The 21,396-nt window shown below is 43.2% G+C and overlaps 1 protein-coding gene across 1 annotated transcript in view; it reads left to right on the top strand.

The window, feature by feature from the left end:
- gna11b (guanine nucleotide binding protein (G protein), alpha 11b (Gq class)) overlaps nucleotides 1-20,724 on the top strand; it is a 29,849-nt gene extending 9,125 nt beyond the window's left edge. The window contains exons 2-7 of the mRNA XM_027019677.3: nucleotides 7,472-7,656; nucleotides 8,317-8,471; nucleotides 10,034-10,162; nucleotides 13,920-14,049; nucleotides 14,974-15,127; nucleotides 15,433-20,724. Of these exons, the coding sequence (XP_026875478.2) occupies nucleotides 7,472-7,656; nucleotides 8,317-8,471; nucleotides 10,034-10,162; nucleotides 13,920-14,049; nucleotides 14,974-15,127; nucleotides 15,433-15,623 (944 nt within the window). The 3' untranslated portion in view covers nucleotides 15,624-20,724. The remainder of the gene's footprint in view (nucleotides 1-7,471; nucleotides 7,657-8,316; nucleotides 8,472-10,033; nucleotides 10,163-13,919; nucleotides 14,050-14,973; nucleotides 15,128-15,432) is intronic.
- The last annotated feature ends 672 nt before the right edge of the window (nucleotides 20,725-21,396 follow it).

The raw sequence follows: 21,396 nt of genomic DNA, 5'->3' as shown, positions 1-21,396 counted from the left end.
CTCATTTGCATGGGCACCATGAGCCAGCTAGGAGAGGCGGGGTGAACGCAGGGGGTGGGACTTGGACGGACGTCCCGTTCCCCAAGAAAGCTCTACAGCAAGAAACCGTCCGCTTGGTCCCTGTGGTTCCATGCGGATGTCTTACAGTGGAGTTTAAGTTCATCATTCATCATTCTCTCTCTCTCTCTCTCTCTCTCTGTGTCTGCAGTTAGGTGGTGAGGTGTAAACACATTTATTTCAACTATACAAAGGATGACATGCTAAGTGTTGGGGGTGTTGTAACCCTGTCTCTACGGCAACAACTCTGATTTGAAGCATTATTCACCCACGTGGTGTGTGTGAGTGTGAGTGACCCCCCCCCCCGCTGCGTTCTGCTCTAGACTGCGGCAGGACTTTAGGGACGGTTGTAGCCCAGATTGGACTGATGGTTCCAACCTCTGCTTGGTGCTGTGCTGCTATCTCCTTCACTATGGAGGCCACCAGCCATAGGCCCCGCCCCTTCCCATCAGAGCCCAGCCCTGTCCTATATCCCTGCAGTGGCTGCACACAGCATGCCATCTGGGTTCCCGCCCAGTCATATAATCATGAATGCTGGAGGCTTTTTTTTTTTTTTTTGGCTTGGAAAAATGATTGGGAATTACAGTAATCGACAAATGATTGCCAGGAGTTTTGGGATGGATTCATCTCATATTATTTTACTTTATTAATACCACTCTGTGACACAGGGCAGAAACTGCTGCTAAAACTCACAATAGCTTTCCTTGTGATCCTCATGATCCTGTGATCCACTGTTTCTTTGATGTGCTGGTTTTTGTAATCTGGTGCTACGTATTAGACCAAGGAAATTTCCTAAATTCCTGATAGACCCAATATGTGGAACTGTTGTTCCTCCATCTACAGCTCAGGGCACAGAAAGCCCCTTCTCTCCTCTGCGTGTGCATCTGTGCATGGAGCTGCGTTGGTGGGTGGGTGGGGGGGGGGGTAGCGATGTGAGGTGCGAGCACCCGGCGTCTACTATAATAGATGCCCTGAAATTTCTAGGTCGCTTCAGAAAATAGAATGGAGAAATATTCAAGTTATGAATATCCTGAATTTCTGGCAGGGGGGGGGCGGGCTATGTCAAGAGTTGTACTTAAACAGCTTCACGAGTTAAAAGGGATTTAAGGAGTGAGGGAGAGGGGGAGAAAGAGGAAGTAGAGAAGGGGGTGGGGCGGCGGAGGGGCATGATATCCTGTTTCATAAAGTAGCAAAGGGGAAGTGCATTTTGGGAAGAGAGAGGAGTGGGAGACAGCTGGATGTGTGCATGTGTCAGCGGGCGGGTTTTTGACAGGGTGATGCAAATCATTCTCTTGCCCTGGGAGGCCAAGGGGAGTAGTCTGTGGCCATGGCTGTCCTCAGGAAGGCGGAGCTTCAGGAGGGACACTCCCCCTCCCCTACCCCAGCCAGGCTGGACATGTGTCCGCTTGCCCCGTGACGACTCGCTGCGGGAGACCGCAGCTGCTCCCGGAGCCGTTCAAGTGGCCAGAGTACACCCTAATTTCAGTCCAGTTTTCAGGCCATAAAAAGAAAGAGAAAAATAAAAGGACAAATAAACACCGCATGCGCTAATTGTGAAGGGAGACCTTGAATGAACCAAAGAGGCTTCTCTCATACATGGCATGCTTTCGTTTGGAACAGTTAGCATTCCTTGGTTTATGATTGTACCTTTAACCTGTGGCCACCTGCATCTTTTTTTTTGTGCAAAGTCTTTGACATGAAATCGATCCATCACTGAGGCGCGAGAAATCTGTCACAAGCATGTGCAAAAATAGTAGCCCTTAAACGAGGCGCCCAGATGCTTGGTGGACTGCAAGACCTGCGCGTTTTCCAACATCGCACAGCACATTTCGTTTTCTTTGCATGCACACCATTGTGTTATTAATTTGACGTGGCTTATTGTATATACTGTAACTAATGGTACCTAACATGAAAATGTTCTGCTTTATTATGAAGTGTTAATATTTTTTTAATGGTGTTTTATCCATGTGCATATTTCAGAGACTTAAGTAGCACAGTTTTTAGGATGAGCATTTGGGTTATAAATTGTGATTTTATTTATTTATTTATTTTTTCTGTGTGCGCTGGTGCCCCCCAGCAGTTTGTAATGATCCTCCAAAGCTGTCAGTGTGGCTTTTTTCCTTCTAGACCGTTTCCCACAGACAGCTGTTCATTCGTTCATTCATAAAATGTCTAGCAGGTCCAAGCAGCTGGTGTGTGTGTGTGTGTGTGAGGGAGAGATTAAAATTGCATTTAACCTCCTCCATAAAACAAACAGAAGGAAAAGGGGAACGTTGCTATGACAACGGAAGGATTTCCACTTCGAAGAACTGAATACTAATGTTCTTTGTATCTTCTTTCATTTTCTTTTTCCTTCAGCAAATATTTGTAATGTTTTGTTTTTCCCCTTTCACGTTCAGATTGTGAGCAGTCAGCAGTGGTTATATGGCTTACTGGGTTTTCAGACCTGTTGTTCCAGTCTGGTGAAACTTCTTCAGCAAAGCACAGGCCTGGTGGAACAGGAAAGTCCCCCCTTAATGGCCAGGCTGCGCGTTTTCTTCAGATGCTTTCCTGGATGAGCTGAAGTCTGTTTGTTGTGGAGTGACTACCAGTACTGTTACACCCGCTCCACTTCCTCGTGAACCGGCTGGTCGTGATCGCGACCTTTTACTCTCCAATTTTTCGTGGTACAGATAACTGCAATTGGTGTTTTTGAATTAACAATTTAACTGTTGATTTAATTAACAGTTGAATTCCGTCTTAACGTGACGGTACACGCAGGCCGTAGCTTGCGGTAAACGGCCTTTTATTTGACATTGAATATTGAAACGTGTAAATCTTGAAACAGAGTACACATGGCAAACACGGCGTAGGAGCCCTGGATGAAAAATCTCACTGCGCGACGCTAGTGTGTGTGAAACCTCCGCGGGATAGAGCCTATTCTCACCGACATCCCAGAGAAGACAGAATCTGTTTACACCTTGCCTTAACATCCATTTTTGATGCATATTTCACACCCAAGACGCATTGCAGACGGACCACTGTGTGCATTCGGAGGCGGTCAGAGATGGATCTTGACCACACCTGACCACGCTTCGCTGCCTATTGAAAACAGTTTTGGCCCGTATTTGACCGCGTATAATATATTGATGATTGCCCGTGAGGAACCATGTTTACAGTAGGCTTCAGAAAGTAAACCTGAAACAACGTGTGGGTTGCTGTGCTTTTTAATGTGGTAAAAAGCAGAGAGACCTGCTCTCCTCTGGTACCACTGCGGACATGTTTTAGCAAAACGTATAAACAGAATGAGGCCAAAGTAAATCCATAAGCAGTGTGGTCATGAAGTACATGTTAATGCAAGGTGTGAACAGGATAATTAATGCAAGGTGTTGCATTTCTCACACCATGATGATTTTTTTAAAAATTCTATAAAATTGTAAAATGATGTATGGAATCATGCACAGTAAGATTTTATTTTCATATTTACATTTACAATCACGGCATTTAGCAGACGCTCTTATCCAGAGTGACTTACAAAAGTGCTTTGTCATTTACTCAGAATACATCCTAGCCAGTACAGTTGGAGTCCAATATACCAATGCACTAGAATACTGTTGAAATACAGGGATCAGTGCTGATGCCTATAAGTACAAAATACATAAGCTCTATCTCAGACAACGCTTAACTTTGTTCTTTGTTTTTTCCTTGGTGGGGATTGGTTCCATTTCCATCAGGTGAGGTGTTTTGGTGGCTGTATGATTTCATCAGCTGCTGGCATTTCATGTGACTCATCAGTGGAAGTGTGCGTGCCTTGGTCTTCAGCAAACACACGCAGTGCGCAAACAGTCATTGTTACCTGAGAACATAAAATCGAAAGTAAATATACAACTTCCTGATTTGTTCCAGACAATGTTAAAAAAAAAAAAATTTAAATCAGGTCAGTGTAGGTGATGTGGTATAACTTTAGTTCCTGGATAGATGGGGCTTAAAAAGTAAAGATATCTAAAGCTCAGCTTCTTTCTATGTTTTATTCAAAAGGAAGATTTAAAAACAAGGATGGTTGCACCATTCAGTGTCTGTTTGGAACAGAAACTGGAGGAAGTAATACATCAGTTGAAGCTTGTCATCGTGACCAAGTATTCAGTAACCTAGCCCCTAACTTCCTCAACATGATGTCAGCTTGGCAGCAGATGCCAGTGTCAAAATATTTACGCTCTCAGAACGTTTGACGGCGCGTGCTAGTCCACTGCCTGCCGCCGCGTAGCCAGCCACAGCCTGCTTCAGAAGTGCTTCCTGGTCCTATAGAACATGCCTGAATACGAGGGATTGGACAACGAGGTTTCGCATGTCACTGAGTGGGACTGCTGTTTAAATCCCAAACATCTGCTTCTGTTTTAACAAAAATGTTCAGGACCTGTTCTTGATGGATGAATAAATAAAAGCAGTTTTCAGGTTGAAAATTTGCATTCTTTTAAAATCAATGTAAAATGGGTCAGTTAATCGCCCGGCCGTAACGCACGGTGTCGAGGTAGTGAAACATCTTCCTCGCAATCAGCGCTTTTGGTAGAATGTTCATAACAAGAAATCAGTGTGTTTATGCGTTTGTTTGGTGGGGGATGTGTGAGAGATGGTGTGTTCTGCAGAAGTGCGCTGATGGATATACTGATAGGTTAGCATGCTTCCTGTGTCGGCGGTCTTGGCACGTTGGTTGTGGGTGCTATGGTATGCTGTGGTTGTGGTGAGCGTAAAGATTGAGGTCCTCAGCTTCCCTGGTGTGTGTGTGTGTGTCCGTGTGTGTGTGTCCCCGTGTGTGTGTGTGTGTCCGTGTCTGTAATAGGGGGCAGCTGGAGGTCTGTGTGCAATGTGAGGGAGCTCCCAGGCTCTTGTTAAATGCAAGGTTTCCTCCTGCTTTCTGCATTGCATGTTGTTCTGCTCAGGTCTGCTTCAGCAGTGTCGCGGTTCTTCATGGTCCGATGTCGGTCCTGTTCGGGTTAAGTGAACCCAGTGACTGCCTTCATTCTTCACTTTGGCCTTCCTCCTCAAGCTGTTTTTAATGCCGTTCCGCTCCATGTGAAGTTGGTTATTCAGGACTGTCAGTGTGTATAGAGGTACTTCATCTTATCTTAAGGGCCTCTAGACCAGGCTATCAGCAGCTGAACTGCTAGGTTTTTTCACACTCGCGTGCACACGCCTACTCACACACACTCTGTCTCTGATCGAGGAATTGATGTACCACTGTTTCTTTTAAACATTTTCCTGTAATGATTCAAGAGAAACTTGGTTTGAGTATTGAAGCTGTTAAATTACATTCACATTTATTGAGAAATGTGATTTAAAGTAATTACCCAGTGTGTACATTGTCTACAGTAGGTGTTTAAAAAGTAATTTTTAAAAATGCTAAAAATTCTTTCCAAGAAAAGGTAACCAAAGGTCTGGCTAAAGTGGAAATACAAGCTGGAAACACCATCCTGTGCTTACACACTACAGCACAGTCAGCACAGTCTCTCTGATAGCTGATGTACAAGAGTGCAGCACAGTTAGTACTGTCACTCAGACAACTGGGGTACTAGAGTACAGCACATTAACACTTCTGCCTTCATTGTAGTCTCGTTTCTCCTCGGGTCACTGGTACACACATCTTGAAGGACTTTTAATTGAGAATTGAATCGCTTCATGAGGGGCAGGCCCGCCGGCATAACGATCCACTAGAGGCAAGCGGGGGTTGAAATCTTCCTTTAGCCTTTACAGTAAAACCCAGTCCAGATGCAGAAAGCAGCCCATGAGCCATCACCCGGTGCTTCCTATGTAAAGCCCAAGCCTTCTGCCTGGATGCGTGTTAAGGAAAACGCACCTTTTTGTATTGTTTTGGTTTAAACTGTGTTGCTCGTACGTTGCAGCTGCGGCTTTAGCCGAGCCTCCTCCAGCTCCGGCTGCTTCCCCTGGACCGCCGGAGACCTGATCTGCCTGTCCTTGTTTTCATCCAGATTAAGCCCAGATTCCCCGCGTCCCTCCAGTTCGGACACCAGTGTGATTACACACTGGCCAAGCAGTTCCATTAACTTGGAGCGCTCAAAAATTCCAGGACCTTTTTAGATTCAATTTCCAGATTTGGAATCCTCCATCCCAGTGTGTTGCCTGCCACATTTGAAAAGAAGAGCCTGTGTTGGGCCTTCGTTCTGAACGCTCACTTGGAACAAGCGTTCAATGGGGCGTGCTCAGTTCACAACAAGGCCTTAGCGCCCGTGCCGTTGATGTGTATTAGACCTACTGTCTCACTACTGGCCCCTCCCCTGTGCAACCCGGGGTACTGCACACTTGCATTGGCTGACCTCAGTAGCAAAGATAACCTGTGCCCATTCCACAATGTCATCTGCACCTTGTAATTCACAGTCGTCCCTGCACACAGCTCCACTCGGGCCCCCTTTAGCCTCTCATGCTGAGATGTGGGGGCGAGGCTTAGCAGACACGACTCCTCTGCCCTGTGACGGGTGTTCCAGCCGTGAGTTCCCCGCCCAGGTCAAGCCTACACCCCTACAATAATGCGCTCATATGGTATTCATATGGTAACTTTTTGGGCATATGCCATTTCTGACTATGACCAACCAGATGTTTGCTGCTGGCAGTGTCTTTCACAGTGTCCTTTCTTTCTGGTGGATGATAAAATGACAGACTTGAATGTTTGTTTGTTTATTTTTTCTAGAATTATTTGATTTGTGTTTATATAAAATGTTCTATTATCCTGGGAAATGCTGGTGGAAAATGGCTGTATGTAAGTATTGTCTGTCATTTAAAAGGTTTTAAAAGTTTCTCTCTCTCTCTCTCTCTCTGTGTGTGGGTGTGGGTGTGTGTGTGTGTGTGTGTGTGTGTGTGTGTGTGTGTGGGGTCGTGTATCTGTAATAAGGGGGCAGCTGATCATGTGTAAGTGTACATTGAATGTGTGGCTTTATGTGAAGTGAATTGTGGGTGTCCCAGTGTTTGAAGGGGGTTAGGGTTAGTGGTTCAGCATTTGAAGAAATTCTACCCACTTCATGCAGCCCTCCCCAAATCCTAAGGGCATCCTAAGGATCATTGGCAGCTTAGATGACGGAAAACCTTTTACTTGTATAGCTCCCAATTTCGACTCGTGTTCCAGAGAATGCTAGGAATACTGGCTGTATAGCCAGGTTTCAGTCAAAATTAGATGCTTAAGTTTAATCTAGCCTTTCGATAGTTTATTTTGGATTTAATTTTATTTTATATATCATGATTTATTAATGTGTCATTCATGTACTGTATCATGTCAAATCTTTTTTATGTCAGTCTTTTATGCAAAATATTTTGGACTCAGAAAGTGGTTTATAAATAAAGATGATTACACTTAGCAGTAGTGTAACAGTCAACCTGGAAGGAGGTTAGACCCTGACCTTTTGACCTTTTGCCCTTTTGCCCTGTCTAGGCACGGGCGAGAGTGGTAAGAGCACGTTCATCAAACAGATGCGCATCATTCACGGCGCGGGCTACACAGACGAGGACAAGCGTGGCTTCACCAAGCTCGTCTACCAGAACATCTTCACCTCCATGCAGGCCATGATCCGTGCTACCGAGACGCTGAACATCGGCTACAAGTACGACCAGAACAAGGTGAGTGAAGTGTGTGAAGGGGGGTTCTTTGAGAACATGTACGGGGTTTACTCGGCGGCTGTTTGTACATGATGGGGACATTAGGACACAAGCACCCCAGTTTCTTTTTCATTAAGGTTTTCGCTTTTCCTGTAGAAAATCGATCAATGAAATTCTCGTCTTGGTCACTCAGGAAAAAGGTCCTGACGGGGAGTGCAGGATGGTTTGCTCTGGTCCTGTAGCTTGTCGGATGCCTGAAAGCATTGACGTAAATGACCAACTTCCCTTTAGTTTATTTCATTTTAACTGCAGGATGGGAATGTGGGTCAGAGGAAACACATTTTTGTTGTATTTGTAACTTTTAAAAAATCTTTAAAAAATGGATTATTGGATTATTTGGAAGGTCTTTTGGTCATTAGATTTCTAGATTCTGAGTTGAAAAGACTGCCCACTCTAATCACAGTTATTTTTCAGGGACACCATTTTGATACTGTAATGCATTTAGTACATATTTTCTGATTATGCAAAAGTACTTTGACAGCAGGAATATTGTTTGCGTGCTGGAATGTTTGCACACTTGCGCACGTGCACACGCACACACGCGCATGTGAACTGAGGTGAAGCAGCCCAGTGCTGTCAGTCTCTGTCAGGGTCCTTACTGGGTTCTTAATCTGTGTGCAGGCCAACGCCATGCTATTGAAGGAGGTGGACATTGAGAAGGTGATGTCCTTTGACCAGCCGTACGTCAGTGCCGTTAAGATGCTGTGGTCCGACCCCGGGATCCAGGAGGCTTATGACCGCCGCAGGGAGTACCAACTCTCTGACTCCACTAAATAGTGAGCACACACACACTTACTTGAGGCTTCTCGTGTTCATTGGTATCTCCATACAACCAGCACTCTACGTCTGGCCTTGTTGAATATATACTTCTCGGGTGGGGGTAGGGGTAGATGTGGGTGGGTGTAAATAAGAGTGATTCCACCATCATGCAGTTCCTGAAGGATAACACTACTTAACTGTTGGAGGATGTTAATGGACTTTAACATCTGTGTTCAAACACACATAGTCTCCTGTGGAAGTTCAGTCGTCAGCTTTGAATGAACAACTCTTTCAGAACTTCATACTCAGAGCCCCACCCTTGAAACTTTTATTGATTCAGTTGTTGCACACTGACGACGGGTGTTTTGCAGTGACGTGCAGAGGAATTCATGGGAGCTCTGCTTCTCTCTGGACGAGTTCATTGGGCCCACAGGCCGGCCCAGCTCAGTAAAAGCCAGAGACCTTGCTGGAGTGTTGCATGGAGACACGAAAATTGCAAAACAGCTCCACCTGCTTGTAGGAATATGCATTACAACTCAAAAGACACTGCTGTACAGAAGGCTGCCTTGTATCAGCTGGAAGGAAGACCTGGTCTTGTACGGTCTGCAAGCTAAGTGGAGGAGTCTTCATGACGCGTTGGTCTAATTGGTTTCGATAACTGGTGATGGGGGGTCGGGGGGATTAAATTTAACAAACACCAACCCTCACAGAACGTTCGAGATTGTGCACGTGTGTACACGGGAGCGGCTCAGAGTGCTTTGTCTGGATTCGCTGTGCCAATCTCCCTGCAGCTACCTAGAAGTTGTGGAGTGCAGCAGAATGTGCTGCGCATATGTGTGTCTGACACAGGCATCATAAAGAAGGCCGTCTACGGGTACCACTGATGCCTCACCGTCCAGCTGTTTGTGTCTGTGTGTGTGTGTCTCTCTCTCTCTCACACACACACACACACACACACACACACACACACACACACACACTCTCACATGCTACCAGCACTCCACACCTGGCCTTGCCTAATGGATGCTTCTGATTTACTACTGATGGCATTGGATCAGTTGTTATAGTGATTATAACAATGTGATTAATGTGATTATTGAGCTGATGATTCCTGGCTGGCTGTTCAGACAGATTTTAAAGTGTCTGCATTTTATTTCCCTATTCTGTTCGCCGAGTCTCACTGATGCCTTAGAGTCTCTGTCTGGAAACTAGATGCTAAGCGTTTGTTCCCATTTCAATAAGTATTGTGAATGTAGGCCCTAGTTCACCTTAACATGCACGGAACACTCCAGCGATTGCCACGTCAGGTTAAATTGGCCAGACCCAGAGAGCTTCCTGTTGGGTGCACTTCAGACGACCAGGAACGCAGCCATGGTAATGGTGATGGTGTGGCAGATACTAACAACCGCCCTGCAACTCTTGGTTGGTACAGTCCAACTCAGGGACCTTTTTAACGCTGACTGAACCACAGCCTTGTGAATGGGAGCGTGATTGTCCGTTAAATGCTGTCAATCTTCCTTACATTGTTGTCGTGTCTGTCTCTCTCTCTCTCTGTCTCTCCTTCTGTCTGTGTCTCTAGCTATCTATCCGATCTGGATCGAATCGCTGATCCATCCTACCTGCCCACCCAGCAGGACGTGCTTCGGGTTCGAATCCCGACCACAGGGATCATCGAGTACCCATTCGACTTGCAAAGCATCATTTTCAGGTAGATGCCCATTCCCCTCAGTCGCTCTCAGCAACGTTCTCATAACAACAAGCGATCGGGAAGTATCGTCCTTGCTCCTTTATAGCGGAGTCTTTATTCATACCGACGTCCTGCGCAGTCACTTCCTGAAGTTCGTAATTTACAAGGACCCAGCATCAAATCTGTCCCCGCTGAAAACACATCGATCTGTCTCTGTCTTAAACTATAGGAGCCTAGAAACCTTTTGCGTCTATTGTCTAGCAAGAAAAATGGGGCCGTCTAAGGTTTTGGGTTGGTTTGTCCCCCCACAGGAAGAAGACTACATCGTACGATATTTTGGTCTGGAGGGCAATGTGAGAAGGCGGTGCCGATATGCTAATTAGGTGCAGCATGAGAGGCGCTTTTATCAATCGTCAATCTCAATTCAGCAAGCGATTGTCGGGGCTGCACTTGTCTCACAATGACTTGAGTGTGTCGTAGGTGCTCTCTCCAGAACAAGAACGCTCATAATGGAACAAGAGGTCTTAGAAATCGTCATCGCTGTCCTCCATTTTCTCTCTCTCTCCCTCCCCGTTTCCTCCCCCCCATGTCTCTTCTGAAGTTTAGCCAGAGTGGACGCGGCTGTTCGTCCTACATTGGAGAGCCTGCGCAGGGAAGTAGGTCAGAGAGCCCCCGGCTGGAGAGAATCGAGGGCGGCCCAATGTGAAGGAGCTTTATTTTAGGCAGCCTCTCCTAGAGGGCCTCATTTATCAAAGGGCCCTCTGTGGGCTACTGGCTCAGTACCGAACACAGCGGTACGGGACGGGGGGGGGCGCTCCCACCCTGCAACTCCACTTCCCCCGCAGGTGCCGGCCTCCGGCCCCATCTACCTCTCCGTCTCGTTCCCAGCCATGCGCCCCTTGCTTGTCCAGGTAAACGGGGTCGGAACGCACCATGGGCCATCTTTTAATAAACTGGGATTAAAATCGTTCCCTAGGATCTGTTCCCGTGGAGACCGGGGGGACAATTGGGACTGCTGCCTGGCGTTATTTAATTTTATATTTGGATAAACCTCATTGTGGAGTCAGCAAATAAATAAATAAATACATAGATTGGACACATTCACCCTCACATACACACGCATATATATACACGCAGCTACTAGAAAACGTGACAACATGAATAGATTCATATTTGAGTGGATTTCTATATGATATTTATGAGCACCTGTCAGGCAGGAAGCTGTACGCTTATGTGGCCAGGAAGTTGACTTTTTCTGTCCGTTCTGCAGAGGTTCTCTGTTTCATCAAAACTTTGTCAACTTGACTGTTGTAGCGTCGACTGCCCTGTTGGATGTGAACGGACAGCACGTCTAACCTCTATGCTACCAGGAAGAGGTGCCATTTCCCCCCCCTCTCGCTCTTCTTGTTTTGTTTTTTTTTACATTTAAAAAAAAAAAGTTATTCCCTTTCTTTCTCTTGCCTCCATGTCCCTCTCCTCTTGCCATACTGACCCTTAGCTCGCCGGCGGTCAGCCGGAGCCACCCAGCTGTGTTTGTATGAGCCCGCGTTGGCAGTTACACTAACATGCATACGAGGGTATTAACTCCCCCATAAAGACTTTGCCCAACGCTTGGCCTCTGAGATGCGGTTTTACGGTAAGCAATGGTGCTACTGACATCAAAAATTTTGATGTCACATTTACAAGCCCTGACTTGATATGCCTTTTATATAAGCAATGCCGAGAGATGACAATTATTTGTTCAGACTATACTGAAAACTGAATACAATTGCACTAATACAGTAATTAACCAACATTCATCTCAAGCACAAAAGTCAAACTCAAAGATAATTTTGATTCACTGAACAGTCCTGTCGGGGATCAAGGGTTACTGCACATGTGTGCACAACATTTCTATAATAGTTTTACACAGACACACACACACACACACACACACACACACACACACACACACACACACACACACACACATATATATATATATATATATATATATATATATGAATATAATATTCCGTAATCTAGTGTATTGATACTCCCATAAGATAGTGCTATTTAGCATTATATGCTAGTATATGCTACCTACTATACTGGCTAATTTTCTTGTCATACCCTGTCAAAACAGCAGCATCCCATATTCCTCAGCGTTTCCCGTGCATCACTGAACACGTGCGTATTCACCTGTAAGGAATACTCTGTAAAACGGTGGATTACTCAATTCTTGTCCCTTGTTTTTTCTAAAAACGCTTTTTCTAAAAATAAATGTGAGCATCATGTTCGTACTGTAGAACCCTGCTCTGAGGGAGTTACACAGCATGGGAGACTTAAATATCACTTGGGAAGCTGCCCCTGAATCAGCTAGAATACTGACACTGTGAGCTGGGTTTCTACTCGACAATGCGTTTTTCCCAAATACGTATTAAAGCAGTAAGGGTATAAACAATTCACCCAGTATTTATTGGGCAACTGTATTTTTGTAGGCTAATAACACCACAATTTTTAACATTAATGTTTTATACAAAATGGAAATTGCATGAAATGGCACCATTGTCAGGTTTAAAATAAGTTCTTGTACAAAATTGAAATTACAGATAAGAACAGCACATCTGCCAATTTTAAAATCGAAAATGTTAAACTACAACTTTTTTCTTTGAATGGGACATACAGGAAAATAACATTAAAATGAACATCATCAGTATAAGATAGGTAGTCATTACCATTTAGTTAGCTAGCTAGCTGCTTGGAGTTTGTTAGTAAATAATGTTACCAATATTAACTTAGCTGCTTACTTTCAATCTCGACAACACCATAAAATAAATTAGCTAAAGTTGTTGGCTCACCACAAAACTTTTCAATTTAAGATAATCTGGCTTCGTCCAACAAAAGTTAGATAATGCCACTGCTAGCAAGTTGAGGTTCATGTTGTGATGCCATTAAAGCTTGAACTGCCTGTCTCTTCAATGTGAACACTTAGAAAAGCCTGCATACTGTCTAAGGTTCGAGAAACTATCTGATGTGAAACGTGTGGCGTATATGAATAACTCGTTTGGAATCCTGTATAATGTAAGCGTTAGGCGTGCTCGTTGAGAGTTCGGTTCCTTGGGAAGGGTATGGAAAGTGCAGAAGTCTCCTTCACAGCCTGAAATGGTACATTTCTGAACAATTTCTCTTGTTGCTCCATTGTCGTTTGTTGTTTCAGCCTGCAGAACTGTAGAGGTTTCAGAACTGCAAGTCTATGTTAAGGTTGCCTGGGCTCCGTCCTGGCTAGAGTGTGCAAATATTAAAATATTCACGTGTTAAGAATTTTGTGTAATGGGTTTTATCTTCCTGTTTTGCGTATGCGGTGATTGTGTTTGAAGGAAGTAACAACTGTTCGAGGTTAACGGTATGTCAGTTCCATGTACCATTATCCACCATGTCAAGGTTAATGCAGTTTTCCCTTCATTGGCACTTTTAATTTCATGACAGTGGTTGTACATCATGCTGGTCTGGACAGTACACCACATTTCAATGCATTACTGACGTGCTGCACATGGTAGTCGATTAGGGACGTGGCTAGCTTGTTTTTTACGTTTACGTTAACATTTTTTACTTAGCATGTTCAAGAGCAGAGGCCTCGTCTCTGCAGCGGCTCGGACAAAACTTTATACCCATAGGATTTGGTCTTTCTGTGTGATCCACCTCTAACTGTGAGCGTTTGGTCCCATACCAATGCATTGCTATAGAAAGGAGATTGTCTGCATTCAACGTGCCCACTCCTGCTCTCCCTCACCCTCAGGATGGTGGACGTGGGAGGACAGAGGTCAGAGCGCCGGAAGTGGATCCACTGCTTTGAGAACGTGACGTCCATCATGTTTCTGGTGGCGCTGAGCGAGTATGACCAGGTCCTGGTGGAGTCCGACAATGAGGTCAGAAATGCCGCAAGGGAACGCCAATCCGTTTGCCTTCATAAACCGTCCTTTCAGTGCTCTCGTGTGTCTCAAAAAAAATACTTCATTTTCCAAAAAAACAAATCAAAAAAGAACTTCATATATTTTTGGGTTTGTGTGGCAGTGTGTGTGACTACAGTTTTCTATGCATGATCGTGTAGATGAGGCATAATGTTTCTGTATAACGTGAGTACAGGGTTTGTGTGTTTTAGTGTGTTCCTGAAGAATAATGTTCCATTTATTTCTTGTTCCATCACGACCAAAGTTTTCTTCTGACAGGTGTTTTCATGTCATGTCAGAGTGAATCATTATCCAGCAGGGCTTCTGATTTGGTTTAATCACTTCCATTCGTCGTTCTGTGTGTAAACATGCTCAACAGTGTAACCAGCCCTCTGTGAAATGATCATTGCAAACGTTAAAAATTTTCTATAAACAAAGCAGAATTGCTCGTCAAAGGACACAGGTGTCCAAACTTTGCCAAAATAACGTTTGTGCTCGGCTGTGGGCCAAAAATTAAAAAGCAGTATCATTCATAGATTTTCTGTAATGAAGTCTAAGCCTATATCAGAATGATTTGCTTGATGTTTTTTGCAAAATGAAGAATTTGTATTTCTGTAGTAACATTGGAGGTTTAGAGTACTAATTATTCGCAACCTCCTGGTTTTTAATGTCCTGCAGACCGAATTTGGGCAGGCCCATAGTTGAGTGCATTTTAATATTTATTTAATAAATTGAACTTTCTACTTCTTTTTAATCTTGGATTGCTGTAGCAGATATATTAGTCTAACATGAGTCCTACTGTCAGTTGTTACTCATTAATTGTTTTTTTTCTTCCTGTTCATGCCAACACTGCCTTCTTCATTAATATTAATGAGGTCCCTTTTGCATTGACCCCACCTCCAGAACCGTATGGAAGAGAGCAAGGCACTTTTCCGTACGATAATCACATATCCCTGGTTCCAAAACTCTTCCGTCATTCTCTTCCTGAACAAGAAGGACCTCCTAGAGGAGAAGATCTCCTACTCCCACTTGGTCGATTACTTCCCAGAGTTTGATGGTACAGAATTTATCTGATTCTCATCGTTTTTCTGTTGATGAGGAAAGTCTGTTTCTGCAGAGAGTGAGGTGGAAATCACTTTGTCAGAAGTAAAGTCAATTTAATGAACATATGCAAGCTATATTTGCTTTAAAAAAACACTTTTTGGTCTTTTGGTAGTCACGAGCAGGCATTAGACGTGATGCGTCTAGTGTCACTTTGATCTCTAAGCAGAAGTGATTGGGTCACATGATTGTGCCTTGGTGTACAGTGTTTGGGTTATAAGATTAGTTTGACACACTTCGTTGTGGGGCTCGTCTCCGCAGGACCCCAGCGGGACGCGCAGACGGCGAGGGAGTTCATCCTGAAGATGTTTGTGGACCTGAACCCAGACAGCGACAAGATCATCTACTCGCACTTCACCTGCGCCACAGACACGGAGAACATCCGCTTCGTCTTCGCCGCTGTGAAGGACACCATCCTGCAGCTCAACCTGAAAGAGTACAACCTGGTGTGAGGCCGCACGACCACGGGCACCACCCCACACACACACACACACACACACACACACACACACACACACACACACACACACACACACACCTGCATAGAACAGGCACCCGCAGAGTGTGCGCATACCTACACACACTTGCTACAGAGCTCTCTTGCGCGCCCACATACATGCACGCATGCACGCGCACACGCACGCGCACACACACACACACACACACACACACAACTTCCTACAGACTTCCCTGTTTTCTCATCTCCTAGGTGATTTTTGTTGTTGTTGTTGTTTTTTTGTTTTTTTTGTTTGTTTTCTTTCTTTCCACCTACATCACTTTTGTCCAGCTGGGCGAGGGTGTTGGCGACACTTCTTGTTTGCCCTCCAGCCGTCTCCGGGTTTTGCCAAAGCCTATCCACTTTCTCTCGTCGGCAGCTCGTGTCAAAAGGCCCTCCATGCCTTCCCCTCGAATTTCACCACCGGGACGTCAACCTCTTGAGATTCGATGGGGCGGGGGCTTGGTTCTGATCCTCGCCCATTTTTTGGTTTTGTTTTTGTTTGTTTTTTTTATTTAAATTTTATGCAAAATCGTGAAGGGTTTCGTCGCAGTCAGTCGGGCAGTGACGGTGCAGACGCGGCTCGGGCTGGTCTCCATACGGACCAGAACACACCAAAACGCTGCCGTGGAAATCGGAAGTGATGTCCCTCACCCTCCCTGCCCCTCCCGCAATCCCCTTGTTTATTGATGGAATGGATTAATGGATATTTTTTTGGACCATCCTGCAAAAAAAGAAAACAAAAATTAAAAAAGGTTGAGTCCTGTTCACACACTCGTACATGTACACGAGGACGAGCACTGTGGTGCCGGAAGCTCAGGAATGTGGTGCCACATTCCGGTGCATCCTAGGACTCGGGGGATTCCAGCGTACTATAGTTATCCAGAGGATTTCGGTGCATTTTAGAACCCAGAAGATCCCAGCACACTCCGCCAGTGGCGTAGAGAACCATTCCCTCTCGGAGCTCAGCACTGCACCAAGGGTAGACTTCAGTTTGCATCGATGAATGTAGACTTAAAGGGAGTGCATCGCATCTGCAAAAGAAAAAAATTGAACGAAAACAAAAGTGCATATATAAATAAAATGTTATGAAGCATGAGGAGAGGGGAAACAGTGACAAGTACATTGCTGAGATGATTGTTTTAAGAAAACAACATTTTTTATTGAATAATTATAGCTACTTCTACTGCTATCAGATGAATTATAACAGCACCTGAATCAACGATGGGTTAAAAAAAAAAAAATCTGGAATTTTAAGGATTTCTCAATGTGTAAAACATATATGGATGGGATCGTAATCATACAGTAGTTATTGTTTTGGAGTGCACCATAAACATACAGTAGGCATTGTTTTGAACTGGTTCATAATCATATAGTAGTTATTCTTTTGGACTGGACCATAATCACAAAGTAGGGATTGTTTTACAGGTTTGTTTTTTAACTTCCTTCCCCCATTTAGTTTCTGAAGTGGTTTCCATAGTGACTGCTTCCTTCTTGCATTGCCACCAACCTGCTACATATTCCTGCACGAGTATTCCCATTTTCTGGATACGTTCGGATCAGTTCTGTCGGTTTGAATTCTGGATTATCTGACGTTGTCACCAACTAGTGACCGTGACGCACACAACCTTTTGTTTGTTTACGCTATTATTTTTTAATTACAATTACATCATCTTACTGATTAATAAGAGTTTGCGGAGACAGATGTAGGTTACTTTAGCTTTGGGGGTGGGAGCTAGCGTTAACATGAAGGGGGAGGGGTCGTAAATGCGCTGAAGTTAATTGATTGTGTATATTTATATTTGTAAATACGTATACACATTATATGCTTATATAAAAAAAGTCTGTGGTATACTATCTTTGGCAAAATGGAGAAAAAAAAAGAATCACTCTTCGTAATTGTGTACGGTTTTGGTTGCTTTCTTATGAATTACAATATTATTGATACTGTGATTACTCTTTTTTTTTGTTTTGTTTTCTTAACTATAATGATACAGATGATGAACACGTAGCTGTATGTAACGGTAACGTGTGGATGACAGAACAAGCGGTTATGAGCAATAGTCTGAGAATCTCTAAGACATCACGGCGCTTCAGGGAAACCTCCGAAACGTTTTTGGTCTGGTTTCCACGGAGACCACGCATACCGTTCCTCATGGGTGTGAATGTTGCTATTCTCAAAATATAAAGATATTTAAAAAAGATTGTTGAGCGAACGACAAAAACATAAATAAAGGATGGTTTATTTATCTAATTTATGGACCAGCTATGAAGTTGTTAGGGTCTTTTCTGCTGTATAAATCCAATGAAAAGGATTAAATGAACTTTTATTGCATTTCATTTTGATTCCCCCCCCCAAGACATTTCTTGCCATCTTGTATTTGCGGTATATTATTGTATAGTATTTGAGTTTCTGCTTCCACTTTTTTATCCCCTCCTTTTAACTTTTTATCCAAGTTTCTCACGGTAAAATACCCAAAACACAGATAGGAAACTAGCACATGAAAGGAAACCATCGTAATATCAGTGATGGAAGACCTGCTTGGTCTGAACTTCCATCTAGACGAGTAGAGACTTGTCCTGGTTTCTTCTTCCCTTATAAAAACGTGGCTTGCATTCACTATTATGTAAATTATGCACTGGCAGGAAGAAAAAAATCTTTTGAAGTTCTACACAGGTTACCTTTCATTCTGTGTCATCAAGGGCTAATCCACCCCTCCCACCCCACCAGACAAAGAACAAGGGGTCCAAGTTCAAACTATTTTCTGAAGGACTGGGAGTTTTATGAGTATTTTATGGCTTTTAAAGTATCGGCTGCTTGTATATGATCAGAACCACACCCCGACATGCAGGTTCACCGACCTGGGTCCCAAACCATCACAGAAATCCTTGATGACTGGTCTTAAGTATTAAAAAGGGTAAAGATCTATGTTTTTCCTTTCCCACATTATAGATGTGAAAACCAACAGGCATGTTGGGCCACATAAGTCAGTATTTCTACTTGGGTCTTAATGTCCTAGAAGCTATAGAACCTACTAGCATAGCATGGCTTCCTCACGTAGACATGAAGCTAGTTTAGATGCACCATTTTAACATTCATACAGTAAATGTCTTTGGTTTATTAATACTATATGTATAAAATCAAGCTGTTTTTTTTCTCTGCAGAAATCATGTCCCTTCTGTATGCATTTCTTTGTATGTCTGCCTTTTAGTTTTAATTTGTTGATTTAAGATCACCATTAATTTTTATCATTAACCAGTAACTGCAGTATGGAATGGGAGTCTCTGGATGCTAACACTACAAGCAAGTACTCGGAGCATTGGGAATGCTGAAGTTTGAAAACTATTGATTGTAGAGGATGTACATGTTTGTCCTGCATGTAGGACTTTTTATAATGTGTAAATTTGATTTATTTTATATGCACTTTCTTTCAAAACATTTTTGTTTCTTATGCCAGAAAGTAAAGCCAGGAAATGCTTCGGAGACCCCTTCAAAGACCAGGCCAGCGTAAATAACTAGTACTATTGTCTTTGAACTGATGCAAGCCCAGACACACAGCAGTTTGCCATCATCATAGTAGTGGGAAAGGGGGTGGTTTCTTTTTTTGGTTTTGTTTTGTGTTTTTTGTTTTTGTTTTTACTTTAGTTTGGTCAAAAAATGTAATTTGCCCAGGGCCCCAAGGAGAACATCCAACTCTGTGCATAATGTGACATTTAGAGCATGTGCAGTATCAGGAATGGTTAAGAGAAATGGTGCCCGAATATTCAGAGGCTGTAAACATCTCAAGACTCGGAACACATTCTGCTCCTTTCTGAACCCATTTACCTGGTTAGCTGGTTGAGTTTCTCCTGTTGATGACAGCGTGCTGGTTTCTGATGATGTAGGTACTTCGAACATTGTTGTATCACTATACACCTTTCCCTAACCCCGCATTCCCTGTGCCACATCAGATATTGTGCCGACAGATCAGTACGACTCTTGGGCTCAAATTGGAATGCCGATTGGTCAGATTCTGTGAGACGGTTTCAAGCTTAACAGTATTGATAGTTGTGCGTGATTTTACAGTGTTTGGTTTAGCGTTTCCTTGGTACCTGACAGATCGGACAGCATTTAAGGTGGTACGCCTCGCAGAATTGTGGCCCGAGCCATTCAACCGGCAGCCGAACAGAGACACGCGTCTTCTGTCAGTCTCTAGCAAGAGTGTTTTCTTCCTAAAGTGAGCTGACAGCAGCTTTAGATCTTCCTGATGGCACGGTATTGGAATGACTGACACCCTGGAGACTACGTACGGAGGGGTGAGACCGTAAATCTGAGCAGTTAATACCAGAACTTGTATAGCTATTCATGAAGAGACCTCTGGTTCAGACCCCTATAGAGTTGCGTTGTTTTATTTTAGAACACATCAGCTGAACACTATTGAATCTACAACTACTTTTCACTTCTCTCATTGGGACAGGTTGATTATTTGTGATGTATGAAAGATTCATTTCTCTCCCTCTCTTTCGCTCTTTCTGCCTTTTCTTTATAAGTATACCAAATGTAAATGTTGTATTATATTGAGTGTGCCAATCCCCTCCTTTGAAACTGACTCTATACAAGTGCCAATTGTTGTCCAAATCACGTGAGGACCGGGTTAAAAAAAAAAAAAAGGCCCCCCCTTTTAAAACCAACTGAAACACTAAATAAGAGAAAAATGACTTTATTCTGTATTTAAGATTTAAGAGAAACTGCTGTTTTTTTGTTGTTGTTTGGGTTTTAATTTTTCCTTTTTTAAGAAATTGTGATTTTTAAATGCATGTGCTCTGTGTTGGGGTTGGAGTTATAGGTTGAGAAGATGTTGATATTGAAACCCTCAGGATGAGGGGTTATTGATTATTGATTTACATCATTCTTGCCATATTTTTGTCTTTATTTGTACTGTTTCATTTCAACCACTGTTGCCTGAACCTCATTCAAACATGAAAGATTTTCATAACCGCCTTCTAAAAAAATAAATAAATAAATAAAAATTAATAAAGTATCTGTTTTAAATTTAAATAAATTTGTTCCTATACTTGCTGCCTGTGTTGACAGTTTTCTTTGAAGTTGTTAATTATGGTAAATTTATTTGTTTGTTAAAAATAACTATTAAATGAAGTAGACTAAATTAAATTAGTTTATTACTGACTATTAGGTTGTAAACTCAAATCATTAATAAGGGGTTATAACAAAGGTAACGGATCTGTTGACAAAGATTGTGAATTTAGTCATTTTATGTTGGTGAAAAATGATCATTTCCTGTATCAAGACTTCTTGTTGGTAGTATTAAATATGGGCAGAAGCAGAGAGTGCTGATTGGTGGAGAAGAAAGTAAAGGCTGAGCTGTACTAGGACCTCTGAACATGGATTGTGGACTATGAACAAGCAGCCCGTGAATCCGGTCGTTTCCTATTTTAAAGCCTTATTACTCCTCAATGATTGTGGATTGTGGATAACCATTGAACTTAGTTTTAAGCCATTCATAAACTCGTATTAAACTGTTATGAAAGAGAGGTTCCACTACTGGAAGGCCATAGTATTGCACATTTTAATGTCATCCCTTTTCAACCATGAAGTGTTAATATTTAAGATAAGAATCTGAATTCAGTTGGACTCTGGGAGAAACAGTCTCCTTCCCGGTTGGTAGAACTACACTGTATTAGAAATGCACTCAAAGGCCACTTCATTACGTATGCCCTGCTATCTGTCT

The sequence above is a fragment of the Electrophorus electricus genome, chromosome 11, assembly GCF_041902795.1.
Source record: "Electrophorus electricus isolate QZ-2024a chromosome 11, ASM4190279v1, whole genome shotgun sequence".
In the NCBI taxonomy this organism is placed as follows: Eukaryota; Metazoa; Chordata; class Actinopteri; order Gymnotiformes; family Gymnotidae; genus Electrophorus; species Electrophorus electricus.
Note: the sequence above shows the minus strand (reverse complement) of the source record. Positions and strands in the feature narration are given on the sequence as shown.